Genomic DNA, 16,980 nt, shown 5'->3' with positions numbered 1-16,980 from the left:
TGAAACATCCAAAATCCAGAATCACCCGCTCATTGCCACTCATTCGTTCCTCTTTTTTTCCCCGCCTGTGGAATCAACTTCTACTGTACTTTCTCTTCAATCTCATTCCTCTTTCCAGCTCTCCAAGACAGTTGTTCACCACCATCTCAGATCACCTCCCCATCCAAAGTCATGATCATTTGTATGCCCATTAACTGCAACCCACAAGCCCACCTCCTTCAAGATTTCCAGTTTTTCCTTCCTGAGAGTTTACGTCAGTCTCCATCTTGTCCACCCTGTACGTCCTCCCCTCCTCCTCATTCTTCCCCACAGCCCTTATATGTCCAAGTCCCCCTCTATTTTGTCCCTCAACCCTGCTGTTGGTGTATACCCCTCTTTCTACTGTTCCTTTTGTTCTGTTGCTTCCTGATCTGTTCAGTATTCGAGCTCTCCACGAGCCTCAACTTTGTATTAAAAGAAAAAACAATCCAACTGAGAATTTTTAAAGTGAATTTTCACCATTGAGAGATCGGGCCAAAAACGCTATATCGCACGATGTCTCAAAAAGTTGTGCACGGATTCGGATGAAACTTGGTGCCAGGTTGGGTGTGTGACAAGGACTAATTTATTCAATTTTGGTGAAGATCCGAATCCGGATCTGGATATGGGATTTGTTTATTTATTAACGTGATTCTTCACCATTGCGAAATGGGCTAAAACGATATATTTATTGGGCCTGATGTATTCTATTGGATCAGGCATTGCGCAGTGAAGGTTTGCGCTCGACTGAGTGCCCTTCCATCTTGGTTTGTTTTTGTATGTTGTCAAAGGGGACCGTATTATTTAAATTTGTCAATTTCATGATTTTGCGTTCAATTTTAACTGAATATTTTTCATACGTCTGGTTTGATTTCCCACCCAGCCAACCATGAAGACCATTTGTTCTGCATAAAAACGTGTGACAGCCTTCAACTGCTCGCCCCATCGCTTCCTTATAACCTGGCACAGCGGTAGGTGCCCCATAGAACCTGCGCAGTCATAAAATGTTGTTGGAATTATCATGCTTCTGCAATACCTGGTGCTGTGACTTTGTAGGTGCTTAGACGTGTGCTGGGGCCAACTGGTGCACACAAATCCACAAGTGAGGCAGTCTTATACTCGGCTCCTGCGCAGTTTGCGGCTCGATGTATTGCTCAGGTGAGCTTCGAAAAAAAAAAAAAATACCTGTTACATTATGTAATTAACGTAATGTTTATTCTTCCAATCTTTAATTTTCTTTTATCTGTTTTGTCACTTTCCTTCTCTCCAAGCACTTGAGTGGTGGAAATGCCCTTGTTAGCATTGATCTGGAAGATGCTTGTTGATTTTGAGCATCGAAATAAAGCAAAAAAAAAAAAAAACCCTGCATTTATGTGACTTGCCTAATGTATGGATCAATATTTTGCAAAGTTATGTGCCCCTCTGTGCTGTGGCCACTTTTGGTGGATTGCACATTATTTATTAATAATGTGATTGTTATTCTAACGATTTCCCACCTTTTATTTTTCCTTGCAAATAGTGTGGATCAGGATCGTGATTTTAAAGAGCGGAAGTTTTTATCAGGGGTTCTGCACACTCACATGGGCCGTCAAGCCACTGGCACCTTTCACTCACGGGAATTTACAGACATCATGGCCTTTGTGCTGACTGGCAATGTGATGCGCTTGGGGTATGTACTTCCAACATGCTATACCAAGTTAAGATGAGCATGGAATTGGTGCTCCATGAGGCTCGCCGGAGAAGCATGTTTTTTGATTTGGATGGTGGCAATTGTAATGGCTATTGTGCGTGTTTATGTCGGAGTGGTGGCACAAGATATTAGGGTTAGATTCGCAACTCAAACCAGCAGTGGTTTTACATTGTGTTTTTTGTGCCATTCTGTCTCCCAACCAATTTTTTGCATCAATTTCAATTTTTGCATCAATTTTGTGATATGACCCAGTATGTATGTATGTGTGTATGTATATATATATATATATATATATATATATATATATATATATATATATATATATATATATATATTGCTGTTGTCCCCTCCCCCCCCCCCCCCCATGTACCACACCTCCCTCCTCTTGTACCACACGTCCCTCCTCTTGTTTTACAGAAAAGATTCTTGGCTGAAACGACTGTACCAAAGCTGTCAGCGCCTTTCCAATGGACCGAGAGAAAGGTTGCTTGGGTCTCTCAACAGTGAAATGACTGATGGGTTCACACCTGAACTACAGCAGTCAGAGGTAGCGCTATGGTTGTGGTCCATGTGGGAGGCTGCACAGTTCACTGTGCAAGCAAAGTTGAGAACACCATTGGGTCGTGCCCAGGATACTTTTCAAGCCATCGAAGGTGAGCTTGTTTATTGGATTCGCTATATATGCGAGATATCCCTTATTGTCGGGTTTTCTGTCTCTGTCTGTGTGTGTCTGCATGTGTCTGCATGTGTGTCTGCAACGCGAGGCTCCACAGCACGAACCAGCGAACCGATTTCGATGAAACTTTGCCAACAGGTGCCATATGGTCTGGGAATGTGCGCGTTTGAATTTCGTTGCCGAGCAACCACCTGTTGCTGTGCAGCGGCTGAAAAACCGCGTACAATATTTTCAATACTTGTCCTTCAGTTTTGAATGTAGAGAAACTGGACTTCAGAATTAAACACTTCGAGATATTTAGAAAATTTTACTCGAGCCGATTTTTGATTGAGGTTTTATTTTTCAATTGGTAGTCCTTCAAAAATCGGGTGTCTATTCACCGTCATTTTTTATGAGGGGCTTAGGAAAGTGGGCGTGGTTGATGAAACGTGGGAGTGATGCAGGAAAGTGGGCGTGGCTTATGAAAAATATTGTGTGGCTCAGGAGGTGTGGCCAAACAAGAGCATTGAGAAGTTTATCGTGTTTGTGTGTGTCTGTGTCTGTGTCTGTGTCTGCAACGCGAGGCTCCACAGCACAAACCAGCAAACCGATTATTTTTCAAATGGTTGTCCTTCAAAAATCGGGTGTCTATTTACCGTCATTTTTTATGAGGAGTGCCAGTTGGCAAAATACGCAATAGGAAAAATATTGCCAGGCAGAGGAACAATTGTATGTGAACCAATACGTCTTGGCAATGAATCTTCGTTGGTGGATCGGTCAGAATGAAAAGCATCGTATCCAGCGCTTCGATCCCAGCGAATCTCTCGTCGCCTACCGGCTTGTAAGATTTTCTTCACTTTGTTTTACTGAAAGATGAAGTGGTAATCTTTGATGTTTTTTTTTTTTTTCCCCAATCATGTGATCAAATATTTTTTCAGATTATTTTGGCTCTCAAAGGGCCTCGGATGCCCTGTGTTCATTTTTGGAATTTTTTTTTGTGCTTTTATATTTTTAATTTATGATGTAGCATTTTACATGCATTGGCTGCAGGGTAAACACTTGAAGGTGAGCTCGTCTGTAACTGCATTACTTTGAGTTTGTGTGCATTGTTCATTACACTCTATTGTACTGTACTGTGCAATTGTATGTCACACCTTTGCTGCTGATTTCCTCATTTTTAACCTCTGCCACGGAAGGTGAAGGAGGTTATGTTTTCACCCCTATCTGTTTGTTTGTTTGTGTGCAGGATATCTAAAAAAGTGGTTGACTGATTTGGAAGAAATTTTGGAGAAAGTTTCGGTGTGTGACGAGGATGAATTGATTAGATTTTGGTGAAGATCCAGATCCGGATCCGACGACTAGAATTTTAAAAGTGATTCTTCACCATTGAGAGATCGGGCCAAAAACGATATAGCACGATATCTCAAAAAAGTTGGGGATGGACTCGGTTGAAACTTGATGGACATTTTGGGCATGTGATAAGGACGAAATGATTAGATTTTGGTGAAGATCCGAATCCTGATGTGCATACGAGAATTATTTAATTTTCATAGTGATTCTTCACCATTGAGAGATCGGGCGAAAAACGATACATAGCACGATATCTCAAAGTTGTGGACGGATCCGGACAAAACGTGGTGGACAGGTTGGGTGTGTGACGAGGGAGAATTTATTTGATTTTGGTGAAGATCCGAATCAGGATGTGGATACGAAAATTATTTAATTTATAAAGTGATTCTTCACCATTGAGAGATCAGGCCAAAAACAACATAGTTCTGTACAGCATGATATTTCAAAAATTGAATGGGCCTGATGTGTTCTCGTGGATCAGGCATTACGGGGCGGAGGTATGTGCTCTACCGAGTGCCTTTCTACAGGGTGCCCCACGGAATACCAGGAAATTTGGTACAGTTTATTTAAAACAAAAGCAAACTTAGATGTAGTGTAAAACAAAGGTACACTTTCTTTTCAAACAAAAGCAAACGTTAGATGTAGTGTTCAAAGTGCTTTCCGTGGGCTGCTGAAAATTAATGTTAGTTTATTGATATGGTAAAATATGGCAAAATAAATCTCAAATTCCCTGGTTTTCTGTGGGGCACCCTGTAGTTTAATTATTGGAGGCAATTTATAGATTTTATATTAAAGGGGAACCAAAATATGCCTGGTGTTGTCTTAATGTTTAGGGTGGTGGGCTTGGGATCCTTGGATCCTGAGTTCAAATCACCCTTAGCTGTTTTATTAATACCAAGTGGGGTTGATTCTGCCTGTTATCCTTCCGAGGTTGGCAAAATGAGTGGTCGGTTCCTGGTATCCTGTGTCGGAGTGGCAACCCACCCAGGATTGTACCCAGTGGCCCAGGAGACTGCTTGGGCAGCACCGACGCTCTGCACAGAGTGTGGTCCCAATGGATGGATGGATGGGAACCGAAATGCATTTTTTTCTTTTTCTTCTGAAAACCATTGAGAACCATTAATCGCAGTCTAATTTGAAGGGGGAAATATATATATATATATATTTTTTGCCAATCATGAAGTGTCAAAAAAGTACTTGTGTTGATTTTCGATTTTGCCAGTGACGTCACATCTGGAATCCATATTGAATTGAACGACGGTTTACATCGAGAAACAGTGCAGGTTGATGACTGATTCCGATTTTGATTCCACAGTCAATAGCAACTCTGATGGTTCTGAGAATGTTGAAAGTGATCATGGGGATTTTGAAGAATCTATTGGAGACAAAATTAGTGATGGAAATGCTTTCGGGGGAATTGTGGAGCCAAATCGTTTCGAGCCTTATGCGAGCGATTCGGAGGAAGAAGGCAGAAGTGTTCTTGAAAATTAAATCGCTGGTCGCATGCGCACTTTAGCTCGGAAGTGTTTGATTTTTTTTTTTTTCCGTTCAAATGACGGTTTATAAGAGAGGGGTTTTATATTAATATATAAACCTGTTTATATGTTACTTGAGGGTTCTCAAATAACTATGAAATGGTTAATTTTGGTGCACATTTGTGCTGTGGTTTCATTTGTTCTCTGTTAAGCTTGTGATTGTTTGATGTAATTTGCAGCTTTACTTTGTCGTGTTTCTGATGTTTTAATAACGTACGTTTCTGGTAAAGTTTCTGATGTTTTAATAGAACGGATCAGGACGCAATAGAGCAAAAACGGAAGGGGGGAAACGCCAACATTGGGGCTGAGGGACAAAATAGACAGATGGGCAATAGAGTATGAATGGGTAAGATTGATATGCAAGGCTGGATAGTGGGGTTACAGAAGCAAAATTTTGGAGGTTGGAGGGGTGGTTTAACAAATGAGTATAAAAGATCATGGTTTAGGATGTGTGATGACTTGAGATGGTGGTGAACAGCTGTCTTGTTTTACCTGTTGCATCAGTACATCTGACTGATGGTCTGTGCAGTATTACAAGTAAGCGTCACTACCTTGAGCTATTTTGAAGACTTCATGCTGTCACATTTATTTTGTCTGAAATTGACATTTGTTTTTTGATCTCAGAAATGAAAACTTTTCATTCGTCATCTTCAATGTTAATGGTTGGTAGGCAGGGTGTTGATTTAACATTGGGTTTATTCTCAAGGTGCTTGTATTTCTGCTCTCTGCATTTTGCAGGTGCTGTGCGCAGCTTGGCACGCTTGGTTGAAAGTGCCGATGCGTTGGAGGAAAGTCACACAGATGGTTGGTGTGTGGCGTCTGCGGACACTGATGAGGGCTATGTGCAGAACATGTGGCGCGTTTGGATGCTGTTGCAGTTCCTGGAGAATCTCGAGAAACTGATGTATAATGCTGCCGAAGGATGTGCCACTGCTATTCCTGCTCCGTCTAAGGTTGTCGGTTTTTGTTTTATTCACCTGCAAAGATGATTGTCTATCTGAAATGGAGCTGTATCTGTCATGCTATTAATTAAATCGTAGCAAAAAATAGTTTCTCATGATGTTGGAGAATGTTCTCTGGTGCAGTATTTCGTGCAGTATCTGCCCCAAGAGCTCAAATTGCTCATGATGGTAGGCAATTGCGATGGCAATGAAAAATTGGCGCCAATGCCATCATGCCAACGAGGTTTGTTTTTGACAGGTCATCCGTGGATTCTTTTCCACCAACCGACAAACGTGCCGTGAGTGGCTGCGGCGCTTGCGTCTGGCCATAGCCCGTGCTGCGTTGCTGTCGGGCCAGGCAGCCCTCGCTGTGCGGCAGTGCTTCGAGATGCTGACAGAAATTAGGGCAGCCGATGGTGAGCCTCAGGTATGTTTATATATGGTCATTAACTTGTTAATTTTATGCAAGTATTTGAATCTGGTTTTGCTTTGTTTGGACATTGCTGATGTGACACTTTTGATTTAAGAATATTTGTGGGAGCATTTTATTTTTCATGCAATGAATTGATAGATTTAATTTTTTGCCTCTGCTGATGAAGTCGCCAGAGGCATTGTGTTTTCAGGGTTGTCCGTCCGTATGTAGAAGTGTCCGAGTTTAATTTAAACTACATTGCTTGTGGAACTGCTAACATTTTTAGCTAACCTGGTCTTTAGTTTGGTGAGCTTATGCAATTGAGCAATATCCGTAGGTGAGTCAGTCAGTCGGGTCAGGTGTGGCAGCATGTACCGGAGCAGCACGTCACTGCGTTCACTTTCTGCCGGTCCTCCAGGGGCCTCCGTCTGGCCATCCATCCATCTGGCAGATGCCCGGCCTATCCACATCTCCTCGAGATGCTGATCAACCAGCTACAACCACGAGGCACGTGGTCAGCCCATTGGCCTCCTCCACTCACGAGGCTCCCTCGCTGAGAGAATCTGGTGAGCAGGATCAGCGTCAGGAAAACGAGCCACATGTCCATACAACCACAGCTGATGCTCATGTACTATGCAGGTGAAAAAAATAATCTCATTTCAGTCCCTCTCAGCAACTACTCGGACACAAAGTCCAACCATTGATAGCCACGGATTCTCCGAAGAGACCTGGTACCAAAGGAATTAAGTCTCCATCTCAGATCTCTGGTTGGAGTCCAAGTCTCACATCCGTATCGCAAGACTGAAAGCAGCAAGGACCTGAAGATTCTGACTTTCGTTGTCCTGCACAGGTATGGACAGTGCGACACCCCATGATCCAGTGAATCCATGACTCCCCAGGCCCGACCCAGACGTCTATTGGCATTTGTCCCACAGCCAGCAGAGACATGAATATCACTGCCCAAGGTAACCGAATCTCTCCTTGACCTCAACATCCTCACCGCAAACAGGTACAGACAAGAAAGCAGCATCCAAGATATAATTGAAAGCCTGGATCCTAGTTTTCACTGAGGAAACCTGCAATCGCAGCGGCTCCGACTCCTCATTCGGCATCTTGAGGGCCCCCAAAAGGATATCCAAGGGTCTCTGCAAAGATGACTGCATCACCTGTGACATGAAGGTCAGAGATCTTGACATTCTCAAACGATGCACTGCAGCTTCATCTCTCCGACATCCTCCCCAGAATCCAGTCCATACAAGTGTTGTAAAGTGTGGTGGCCGGCACACACCCCTGAGAAACTCCAGTTACAACTTTCAGTGAGGCATACGAGAAAGGCATTCGGTGGAGCGCATACCTCCGCCACGTCATACCTGATCCACGAGAACATATCGGGCCGAATATATTTTTGAAATATCATGCTCTACAGCACAATATCGATTTTGGCCAGCACTATATCAATCTCTTAATGGTGAAGAATCACTTAAACAATTATATAATTCCCGTATCCAGATTCGTATTCGGATCTTCACCAAAGTCTAATCAATTCTTCCTTGTCACACACAAAACCTGTCCACGAAGTTTTATCCGAATCAGTCCACAATTGAGATATCATGCTATCTATCATGTTTAGCCCCATCGCTTAATGGTGAAGATTCACTTATAAATTCTAGCAGTCTGATCCGGATCTTCACCAAAATCTAAACAGTTCGGCCTTGTCAAACACCCAACGGGTCCGCCAAGTTTCATCCAAATCCGTCCACAACTTTTTGAGATATTGTGCTATATATCATTTTTAGCCCAATCTCTCAATGGTAAAGAATCACTGAAAAAATTCTAGTACTCGGATCTGGATCCGGATCTTCACCAAAATCTAATCAGTTCGTCCTTGTCGCACACTGACCCTGTCCACAAAATTTCGTCCGGATCCGTCCACAACTTTTTGAGATCCTGCACACAGACAAACAAACAAGCAGACAGACAAACAGAGAGAAAGGGGTGAAAACATAACCACCTTAACCTTCAGTGGTGGCGGTAATAAGTCAGAGATGGTATCACCACATCTCATAACACTCTCAGTACCAGAGTATGGTTCAGACATCAGATTGATCAGTTTTGTTGCCACCCCATGAAGACCAAGAATCCTCCAGAGGACATCCCGATTCACTGAATCAAACGCTTTGCAGAGATCAACATAAGCTGCTAGCAGCCCCTGCCGAAACTCTCGTCTGCGTTCGGTGAGGACACGAAGTGCAAGGATACGGTCAATCGTTGACCTCTTTGGTGTAAAGCCTGACTGCTCTGGACGCTGGTGCTCAAGCAGATGGTGGCGAACCGTATCAAGAATTTTACGAGCAAAGACCTTGCCCGGCACTGAGAGCAGCATCACTCCTCGGTAGTTGGTGCAGTCTTGGCGATCACCCTTCCCTTTCCAGAGAGGGACAACAAGGCCCCTCTTTCAGTCAGTGAGGATGATGCTTGTGTTCCAGACAGAGCACCAACTGCATGCAACGACACGAGTACAGCATTTCCACCAGTCTTGAGAAGTTCATCAGAGAAGTCATATATCCCAGGAGCTTTACCCCATTTCAACTGGTTCACCGCATCCTGTGTTTCCACATAACAGAAGGTGGATCACAATTGATTGGAGGTTTAGCAATAGGAAAAGTATAACACCACTGACATCCAACTCAACAGCTGGTGGGTCAGCTTGGTACTGCTGTTTTAAGTAACTGGCCCAGCAGGCTTTCACTTCGTACTACTCTGTCAAGAGCCCACCACCCTCTGCTCTAACTGCAGTACACGGAGGATGGGCTTGGAAGAACACAATGCATGACTTCCCCTGTAAGCAGGACGAGAATCACCTGACCTGACCACAGGTGATGCTTTACCCCCTCACAGGTTCCGCGCACATACGTTGGGCCTCCTTGTCCACCCTCAGCGCATGTACAGTTTTATGCCTCAACTCTCTGAACAGCTCAGCTCTGCCATTAAGCCTGGCCCTGTTACTCTGGTCAATGGTATCTAGTGTCCCTTGAGAGACAAAATTCTTCTTCGCCCTATGGTGAATTCCAAGACGTCCACCTGCAACATCAAGGACGGTGGTCTTGAAGTCACTCCACAACTCTTCAGGATCCCCCAAAGCACCCAGACCCCCCCAAATCTCCACTTAGCCTGTTCGCAAACTCCCCATTTATGCTTTCTTCCTTGATCTTGCCAACACCCAGCCTCGGCTGGGATGGTACTATTCTCCTGCATTTAAGCTGCAACTTCAAAGTTGCTACAACAAGCCTGTGGCCAGTATTGAGGAACTGATCACTCCGGTTGACCCTGCAGTTCTGGATCATTCTCCAGTGACCATTAACCAGCACCTGGTCGATCTTCTTTGCCACACCACCAGCGTTGGAATACCAAGTCCAGCGGTGAAGTTGTGGGTGATGAAGCCATGAACCAGCCACCTCAACTCTGCAACTTCTTGCGAAGTCAAGGAACTTGGTGCTATTCTGGTTCACAGTTCCAGACTCATGGGGATCAACACACGTCTTATAACCATCCCTATCAGTTCCAGTCGATGCATTGTAATCCCCCAAGACAGGAAGAGTATCTCGCCTGGGGCACTGATCAACCACAGACTCGAGCGTGGCATAGAATGTATCCTTCATGGTGAGATCACTCACTTCAGTCGGAGCATATTCAGGGACCATGGAAACGACACTCGAGGAGTGACTAATCCCTCGTCTCGTAATACGCTCATTGTCCGGTTTCACTTAAATTCAAAATTGTCAGTCCGTAAACACTTCAGTCTTTGTCGCTTGAACCAAACACACGCTTTGATGAAACATGGTCGCAAACTTCATATGTGATGCCTAACAAAGATGTGTGGACCGCATCAAAATCTGCGCCCAATAAGGGGATCGACGTGGGTGTTTTTGATCCCCCCCCCAAAAAAGGTATTTACTCTCTTGTCTGAAACGACAATTTCGATGAAAGTTGCTCATAAAAAAAAAGTAAATAAAATAAATCGGCATTCAATTTTTTATTTTTTTAAAAATCTGCAATACACTAAGGCATTAAAAAAAAATCAGGGTCGAAGGGGGTGTGAGGGCGTGTGGGTGGGGGGGGCGTTGCGTGACTGTTGCTTCTGATCCAGGTGAGCTTCACGATGCATGGTCCTATTTTTTTTTTCTTAAGCCATTGTTTTGTATTTCAATTTCAAGCTGAATATTATTTTCTTTGTTAAGCAAAACTTGGACTGTATACTGTTTGCATAACGTTTTGTATGGCTGCAGCTGCATGTCTCAAACTATTTGCTGAATGTATTTTAAACCATCACAGTCTTCAATGAAATTTTTTTCCGAGCAAAACATGTAAATTGCGTATATTATATGGCAAACATAAATCGGCAAGCAAACAATCTCAGCTGATACAATTTATTGGAAAAATTTCCCTGATTTGTTGAATGGCAACATTCTCATACAATGTTGTTTTCTTTTTCTTTTTCTTTTTTTATTTTAAAGTTTTTTTTATTTTTTTTATTTTTTTTTTTTTTTTTATTTATTTTTTTTTTTTTTAAACCGCTTCCCATCCATTCGAACATTCTATTGGATCCACCTCTCCGCCAGTTTCTGCTCGCATCCTCATTTGCAAGTTTTATTTGAAGGTGAAGAACCCGTCCTTCCAGATGGGATAATTACTCCATATTTGGTGGTGCTTTGGCATACAGATTTACTTAGAGAGAATTGGCATTGCACCTCCTCCCCTCCCCCCACCCCCCCCAACTCTCCACCCCCAACCCTGACCACCCAAGCCAATTAATTATTTTTACTGCCTAAAACCTATTTATAATATTGTTACTGTGGATTCATCATATCTACCACCCACACGATCCCCAATTTTGTGGCGGAATGTCCCCTTGAGACCGTACGCCGTCTGCCGGTAAAGTACGCCGTCATTTGCTTCTAGTTCTGGTGGACAGCATACTCGAGCAAGTTCCTACCACTACGGAGCAATCCTCACAGGATGTTATCTGGACCGAGCAGTGTCTGAGGGATTGCCATGCTTCTCGATTAACCCGCTATCTAGAGTGTACGAGGTGCAGTGGAACACGAGAAGCAAGAGTGTTAGCATCAACTCCGCTTTATTGCGCGTCCGGAAGTACATTCCTGCCACCCCTAGCGGGCGAGGCATGATATACGAAAACCCAATCACGTGATACAGCACACTCCTCCCCTCGTAAAATGACAAGTCAAATGATGAAAGGACAATCGTAACACGACCACCCGAAACCAATCAACACTCATAATCCTCCAAGTACCGCGGCCGCACCCTGACCCGCCTCGGACGGGCAGCGCCGCCAGACAGTCCAGGCTCAGACGCCTCCCGGCTCGGTCGAGGTGACACCCTCGCCGGACTCACGCCATCCGCAATAACAAACACCCCCGGCCGACCAGCCTGCCCGACGTCCCCGGGTCGGACAGAATCAGGCAAAGACCCCCTTGGCGTCGGCACATCTGGCCCTGGCGATAGAACGTCTGGCACTGGCGACATTACAGGTGGGGGTCCCACATCGTTCGGCGTGGGGGGGGGTGACGCTGGACAGCGATCATGCATTTGGTCCACGTACCACAGAGACCACAGCCGGCACCCATTTGGAACTGGAAATAATCGCACACCATTACCCGCTGTCCCACATCGAAGCCGCGTCGGACGTGACACCGCCCCACTCCCCGACCCTCCAGGTCGCAGCAAATCCAGTCTGGACCGCAATGCCCGTCCATAGAGACGAATGGCAGGCGAATCACCCGTGATAGGATGAACTGCGTTCCTGTAATGGAGCAAAAAGACATCGACCACCGTCTGCACAGGTGCAACACCCCCCCCCCCCCTGCGCAAAGCCCGCTTCAACATCTGAACAAACGACTCAGCTTTCCCATTCGTCTCAGGATGATGTGGTGCGGACCTAAGATGTCGAATACCATTTTGGCGCATAAACTCATCAAATACACCCGCGATGAACTGCGGACCGTTATCAGAGACCAGGATCTCCGGTAACCCTTTATTAGCAAAGATCGTCCGCAGTTTCTCGACTGTAATGTTTGCAGATGTATGCTGCATTACTACAACCTCCGGCCATTTAGAGAATGCATCGATCACAATTAAAAACAATTTGCCATTAACCGGCCCCGCAAAATCCACATGGACCCTCTGCCAGGCTCTGCCTGGGGTAGGCCAGCGTCCCGAAGCTCGACGCGGGTTATCAGCATCTGTTTGGCACGTGGCGCAACACTTAACCAACTGCTCAATGTCTTTGTCCAACCCCGGCCACCACAACAGGCTACGAGCAAGACTCATGGTCTTCACGACGCCAAGGTGACTGACATGCAGTTCTTCCAAACACCGCTGCCTGAACTTCGGTGGAATCACCGCCCTCATTCCCCACATAACGCACCGTTGGACCAACGAGAGCTCCGATGCGCGTGACGTGAAAGGTTGAAATGCCGGTGTCGAAGGCAGATCGCTCCAATTCCCCGTAGAAATCGCCTGGACGACACGGGCGAGCACCGGATCACGAGCCGATTCCACCGCGACCTGTCTGGCCGTGACCGGCCCGCTTTGGACCTGGCCCAGCGCGAACACATCGACCCGGTCGGCCAACTCAGACGCAGCTGGACCCTCCGCACACGGCAAGCGTGAGAGCCCGTCGCAGTTAGCATGCTTCTCGGTGCTTCGGAACTGAATATCATAATCGTAAGCACCAAGAAACAGACACCACCGCTGTATTCGCGCGTCCGGAAGTACATTCCTGCCACCCCTAGCGGGCGAGGCATGATATACGAAAACCCAATCACGTGATACAGCACACTATCGGGTTTTCATCCCAATTTCCCACAGTTATCCTTTTTAACCATGCTGGGGTTAATACCCATTGACTAACTGTGAACAACAAGACACAAATAAAGGGAATCGAGTAGGTTTAATTAATGGAGGAAGGGAAGAGAAGAGGAGAGAAGCCCATATGTACAGATAATTCATCACGCGTATGGCTATAAAGAATTATCCCAGCCCCCACGAAACCTCTTCTGCTTCACCGCTGCTTTACACATTCACTCAACGACAATTAATGCAGATAGCGTTGACAAGATGGAAGAGAAACCTCTTTTGCATGGGATGGTGACCATCTTGGAGGGTTGTGACTGGCACCACCGTAACTCTCCACTCCCTTCTGTGCACTCACTCCTCGCCTCTCTCAGTGCATTTAGCCTGGCACCCTCAACTCTCTCGAGGCTTTACCTGCTGTGCATGCCATGTGCTTCTCTCAGATCCAGACGCGAAGTTAGGGTCAGCCAGAGTGCGAGATTCAACGAGAGAGACACAGACACAGCTGCTGCTTGCTCCTCTGTCCGTCCCGGTTTACATCCGCCCAACTGTACTCCAGCCATATGCTCATTGCTTCATTGTGCAATTTTCGGTCGCTCGGGGCTGTCTCCTGTCGATCCAGACCATTTCCCAAAGTGTTGCTCTTTCCGTCCTCCTCGGTGTCATCCCTGTTGTCAGCGAACCTGGTTAATTATTAACTGTAAAGCACCTGGACATGTTTTGGATTAACGCTTTAAAGGATTCATGCGGGAGGAATGGTGAGGTTTTCATCACTGACAGAATAGAAGGGTGGCAATGAATTTGATCTCAACACGTTGTGATCGTTGTCCACAAACTCTGCACGCCATATGCTGAACATTTAATAATGAAATGACTACACTTTGTTACCCCTTTTAATGCCTGTTTCATCCCCACAACAATATTTTATCAATGTCACCACAGGTGGCAGAGCTGGAAGTTGTGGTAATGTTGGCAGTGGAGGCATTCTGCCAACTGCAGTCCCCTGAGGCTCTGCAGGGGTTGTCAAACTGGTGCGGAGTCCTGCTGGGTCGGCCTATTCCCTGGTTGCAAGCTGCAGTCTCTCAGGCTGATGGGAGGTATGTGTACTTGAATGTAGATTGCATTTGTTCGTGCAAGGTGACTTTTCAATTTTTTGGCCTTCGTTATTAATTTGCCTGCAAACCCCTCAGGGTAAAGCGTTCATAAAAAGACCAGGAAATAAAACAAAATTCTGTAAGAGCAATTTAATCTTATGCACATCAATGCTTCCTGAACTGCTAAAAGAACAATAAAAGAAAATGCAATGTTGATTTATACACACGAAGCAAACTAAAAAGAGGACAAAAGAAAAGTAAAATAGAAAATTCAAAGAATTTATTGAATTGAACTGACAATTTATTATATTTTTGCCAATTCCTGCTTGAATGTGGGAAATAATAGGAGAGGAAAATTAGCTTCCAAGCTCCAAGAAAATTTGCTTACACGAGCGCACACACACACGAATGAGGACGTGAGAACGCAAACGAACGCGATCTCGCGCGAACGAACCCGCAGGCACGGCAGCACGAACGAACGAACATGCAGGCACGGCAGCACGAACGAACGAACAAACACGCAGGCACGGCAGCACGAATGAACGAGCACGGCAGCAAGAACGAACGAACGAACACGCAGGCACGGCAGCACGAACAAACGAACACACACGTGCTCGGCCGATATCAGCAATTTTTCGGGAATCAGCAGGTTGGAGTCTGTGTGATTTCGAACTACAGTACTTACTGTAAATGACCCAGAAACTCATGGATATGTGTACACTGGCATTATTTATTTATTTATATACTGCTTCGTGTGATGGGTGGAAATTTGGCTCGGTAATTTAGGAAACACGTTAATACTGCACAGATGCCAACCCTCCCGATTTCATCGGGAGGCTTCCGAAAATTCACCCAAACTCCCGCCCTTACGATCACTATCCTTATCCTCCCGAAATTTTGATATTTTTGCACTGTTCACTAATCAGAATGTACTCGTATGAGAATTGAATGAAAAGCATCGTCTGCTACGTATAGCATGTGGTAACTCCATAACGTTCGCTGCTACCAAATTGTACATAAAAAATTGCAAATTCAAATGAGGAGCAGCGAAACATTGGGTCTGGATCTCGCTTATGCGATCATGCACTGAGATTTAGTGCATGCGGTATGTGTGCAATACAGTGCATGCGGTATGTATGCACAGTGTATATGCATGCGATACGCTCACTGCATGCAGCTGGGCCCCGTACCAGCCCGGCGGTCGCGACCACCGTGCGGTGTTTAACAGCCGCTAGAGTTCTACGAGTCGCGCTGCAGCTGTGGAACATCGACTTCGAAGTTACCGATGCTTCAAGCCCTCGATGTTGATTACGAAATGGCAGAAAAGAAGCTTACGAAGACCAAGAAATGGTCTCAGAAGTACAAGACCGAATACAGTCTCCAATACCTGTGTATTCGAAAGTCTGAAAGAGGAATTCATCATGCGTATTGTACAGTATGCAGCGTTGATATTTCAGTTGAGCACGGAGGTCGCGATGATATTCGGAAGCACGTTGGAAGCAAACGGCACACAGACATTGCAAAGGAGAGATCTTCGAGCACGAGTACCGGTACACTTCTGAATTATTTCACCAAACAAGGGACAAGCGAGGAAGAGGATGTTACCGAGCGGAACTTCTCTTTAGTGGATTTATTGTGGAACATAACTTGCCCATATCAGTCTCAGATCATGCTGGACCTCTATTTCAAAAAGATGTTTCCAGATTCAAAAGTTGCTTCAAAGTATGGATGTGCAAGAACAAAAACTTCAGCAATAATTGGTGAGTTGTCAAATGTTACTGCTTCATCTATTGCCGATATTGCTGGACTAGCTCCATTTAGCCTAGCTACAGACGGTAGCAATGACAGTGGTGAGGCCCAGCTATATCCTGTCCTGATTTCGTACTATGACAACAGTGCTGGGATTGTGAAGCAAGGTTTGCTAAGTTTGCCTGCGTGCAAACAAGATTCCACTGGAGAAAACATTTTCAAACTGCTTGATCATGAGTTCAGTGACAGGAAAATTCCGTGGGGAAATTGTGTTTCCTTTTGTGCTGATAATGCCTCTGTCATGGTGGGCAAGCACAAAGGAGTCGCTGCTTATATCCACAAACAAAATCCAGAGTGCTACATCATGGGATGCCCTTGCCATATGATGCACAATACGGCCAAGAAGGCGGCTCAGGCCTTAGCCATTGAATTAGATGACTTTCTCATCGATATTTACTACTACTTGGACAAAAGTAGTAAACGCGTCAAAGGAGTGAAAGCACTGCAAGAACTCTGTGATGCCCCGACACAAGATTCTGAAGCATGTCGCAACAAGGTGGCTGTCCCTTGGTCAGTGCCTAGACAGGCTGATTGAACAGTGGGAGCCACTTCGCCTCTTCTTCAAAGAAGAAGTACGAAGAAAAATGCAACCAACTGTAGCCA

At 45.2% G+C, this 16,980-nt stretch overlaps 1 protein-coding gene across 4 annotated transcripts in view; it reads left to right on the top strand.

Annotated features, from left to right (window-relative positions):
- SMG1 (SMG1 nonsense mediated mRNA decay associated PI3K related kinase) overlaps nucleotides 1-16,980 on the top strand; it is a 213,797-nt gene that overhangs the window by 57,174 nt on the left and 139,643 nt on the right. For all 4 annotated transcript variants that reach the window (XM_085891046.1, XM_085891045.1, XM_085891047.1 and 1 more), the window contains exons 17-23: nucleotides 902-989; nucleotides 1,075-1,176; nucleotides 1,538-1,687; nucleotides 2,126-2,361; nucleotides 5,987-6,201; nucleotides 6,449-6,616; nucleotides 14,417-14,571. In XM_085891046.1, the coding sequence (XP_085747172.1) occupies nucleotides 902-989; nucleotides 1,075-1,176; nucleotides 1,538-1,687; nucleotides 2,126-2,361; nucleotides 5,987-6,201; nucleotides 6,449-6,616; nucleotides 14,417-14,571 (1,114 nt within the window). The remainder of the gene's footprint in view (nucleotides 1-901; nucleotides 990-1,074; nucleotides 1,177-1,537; nucleotides 1,688-2,125; nucleotides 2,362-5,986; nucleotides 6,202-6,448; nucleotides 6,617-14,416; nucleotides 14,572-16,980) is intronic.

Source organism: Eptatretus burgeri, chromosome 8, assembly GCF_056783735.1.
Source record: "Eptatretus burgeri isolate ZD-2024b chromosome 8, Ebu_testis_v1, whole genome shotgun sequence".
NCBI lineage: Eukaryota > Metazoa > Chordata > Myxini > Myxiniformes > Myxinidae > Eptatretus > Eptatretus burgeri.
This window is presented reverse-complemented; position numbering and strand designations above follow the sequence as displayed.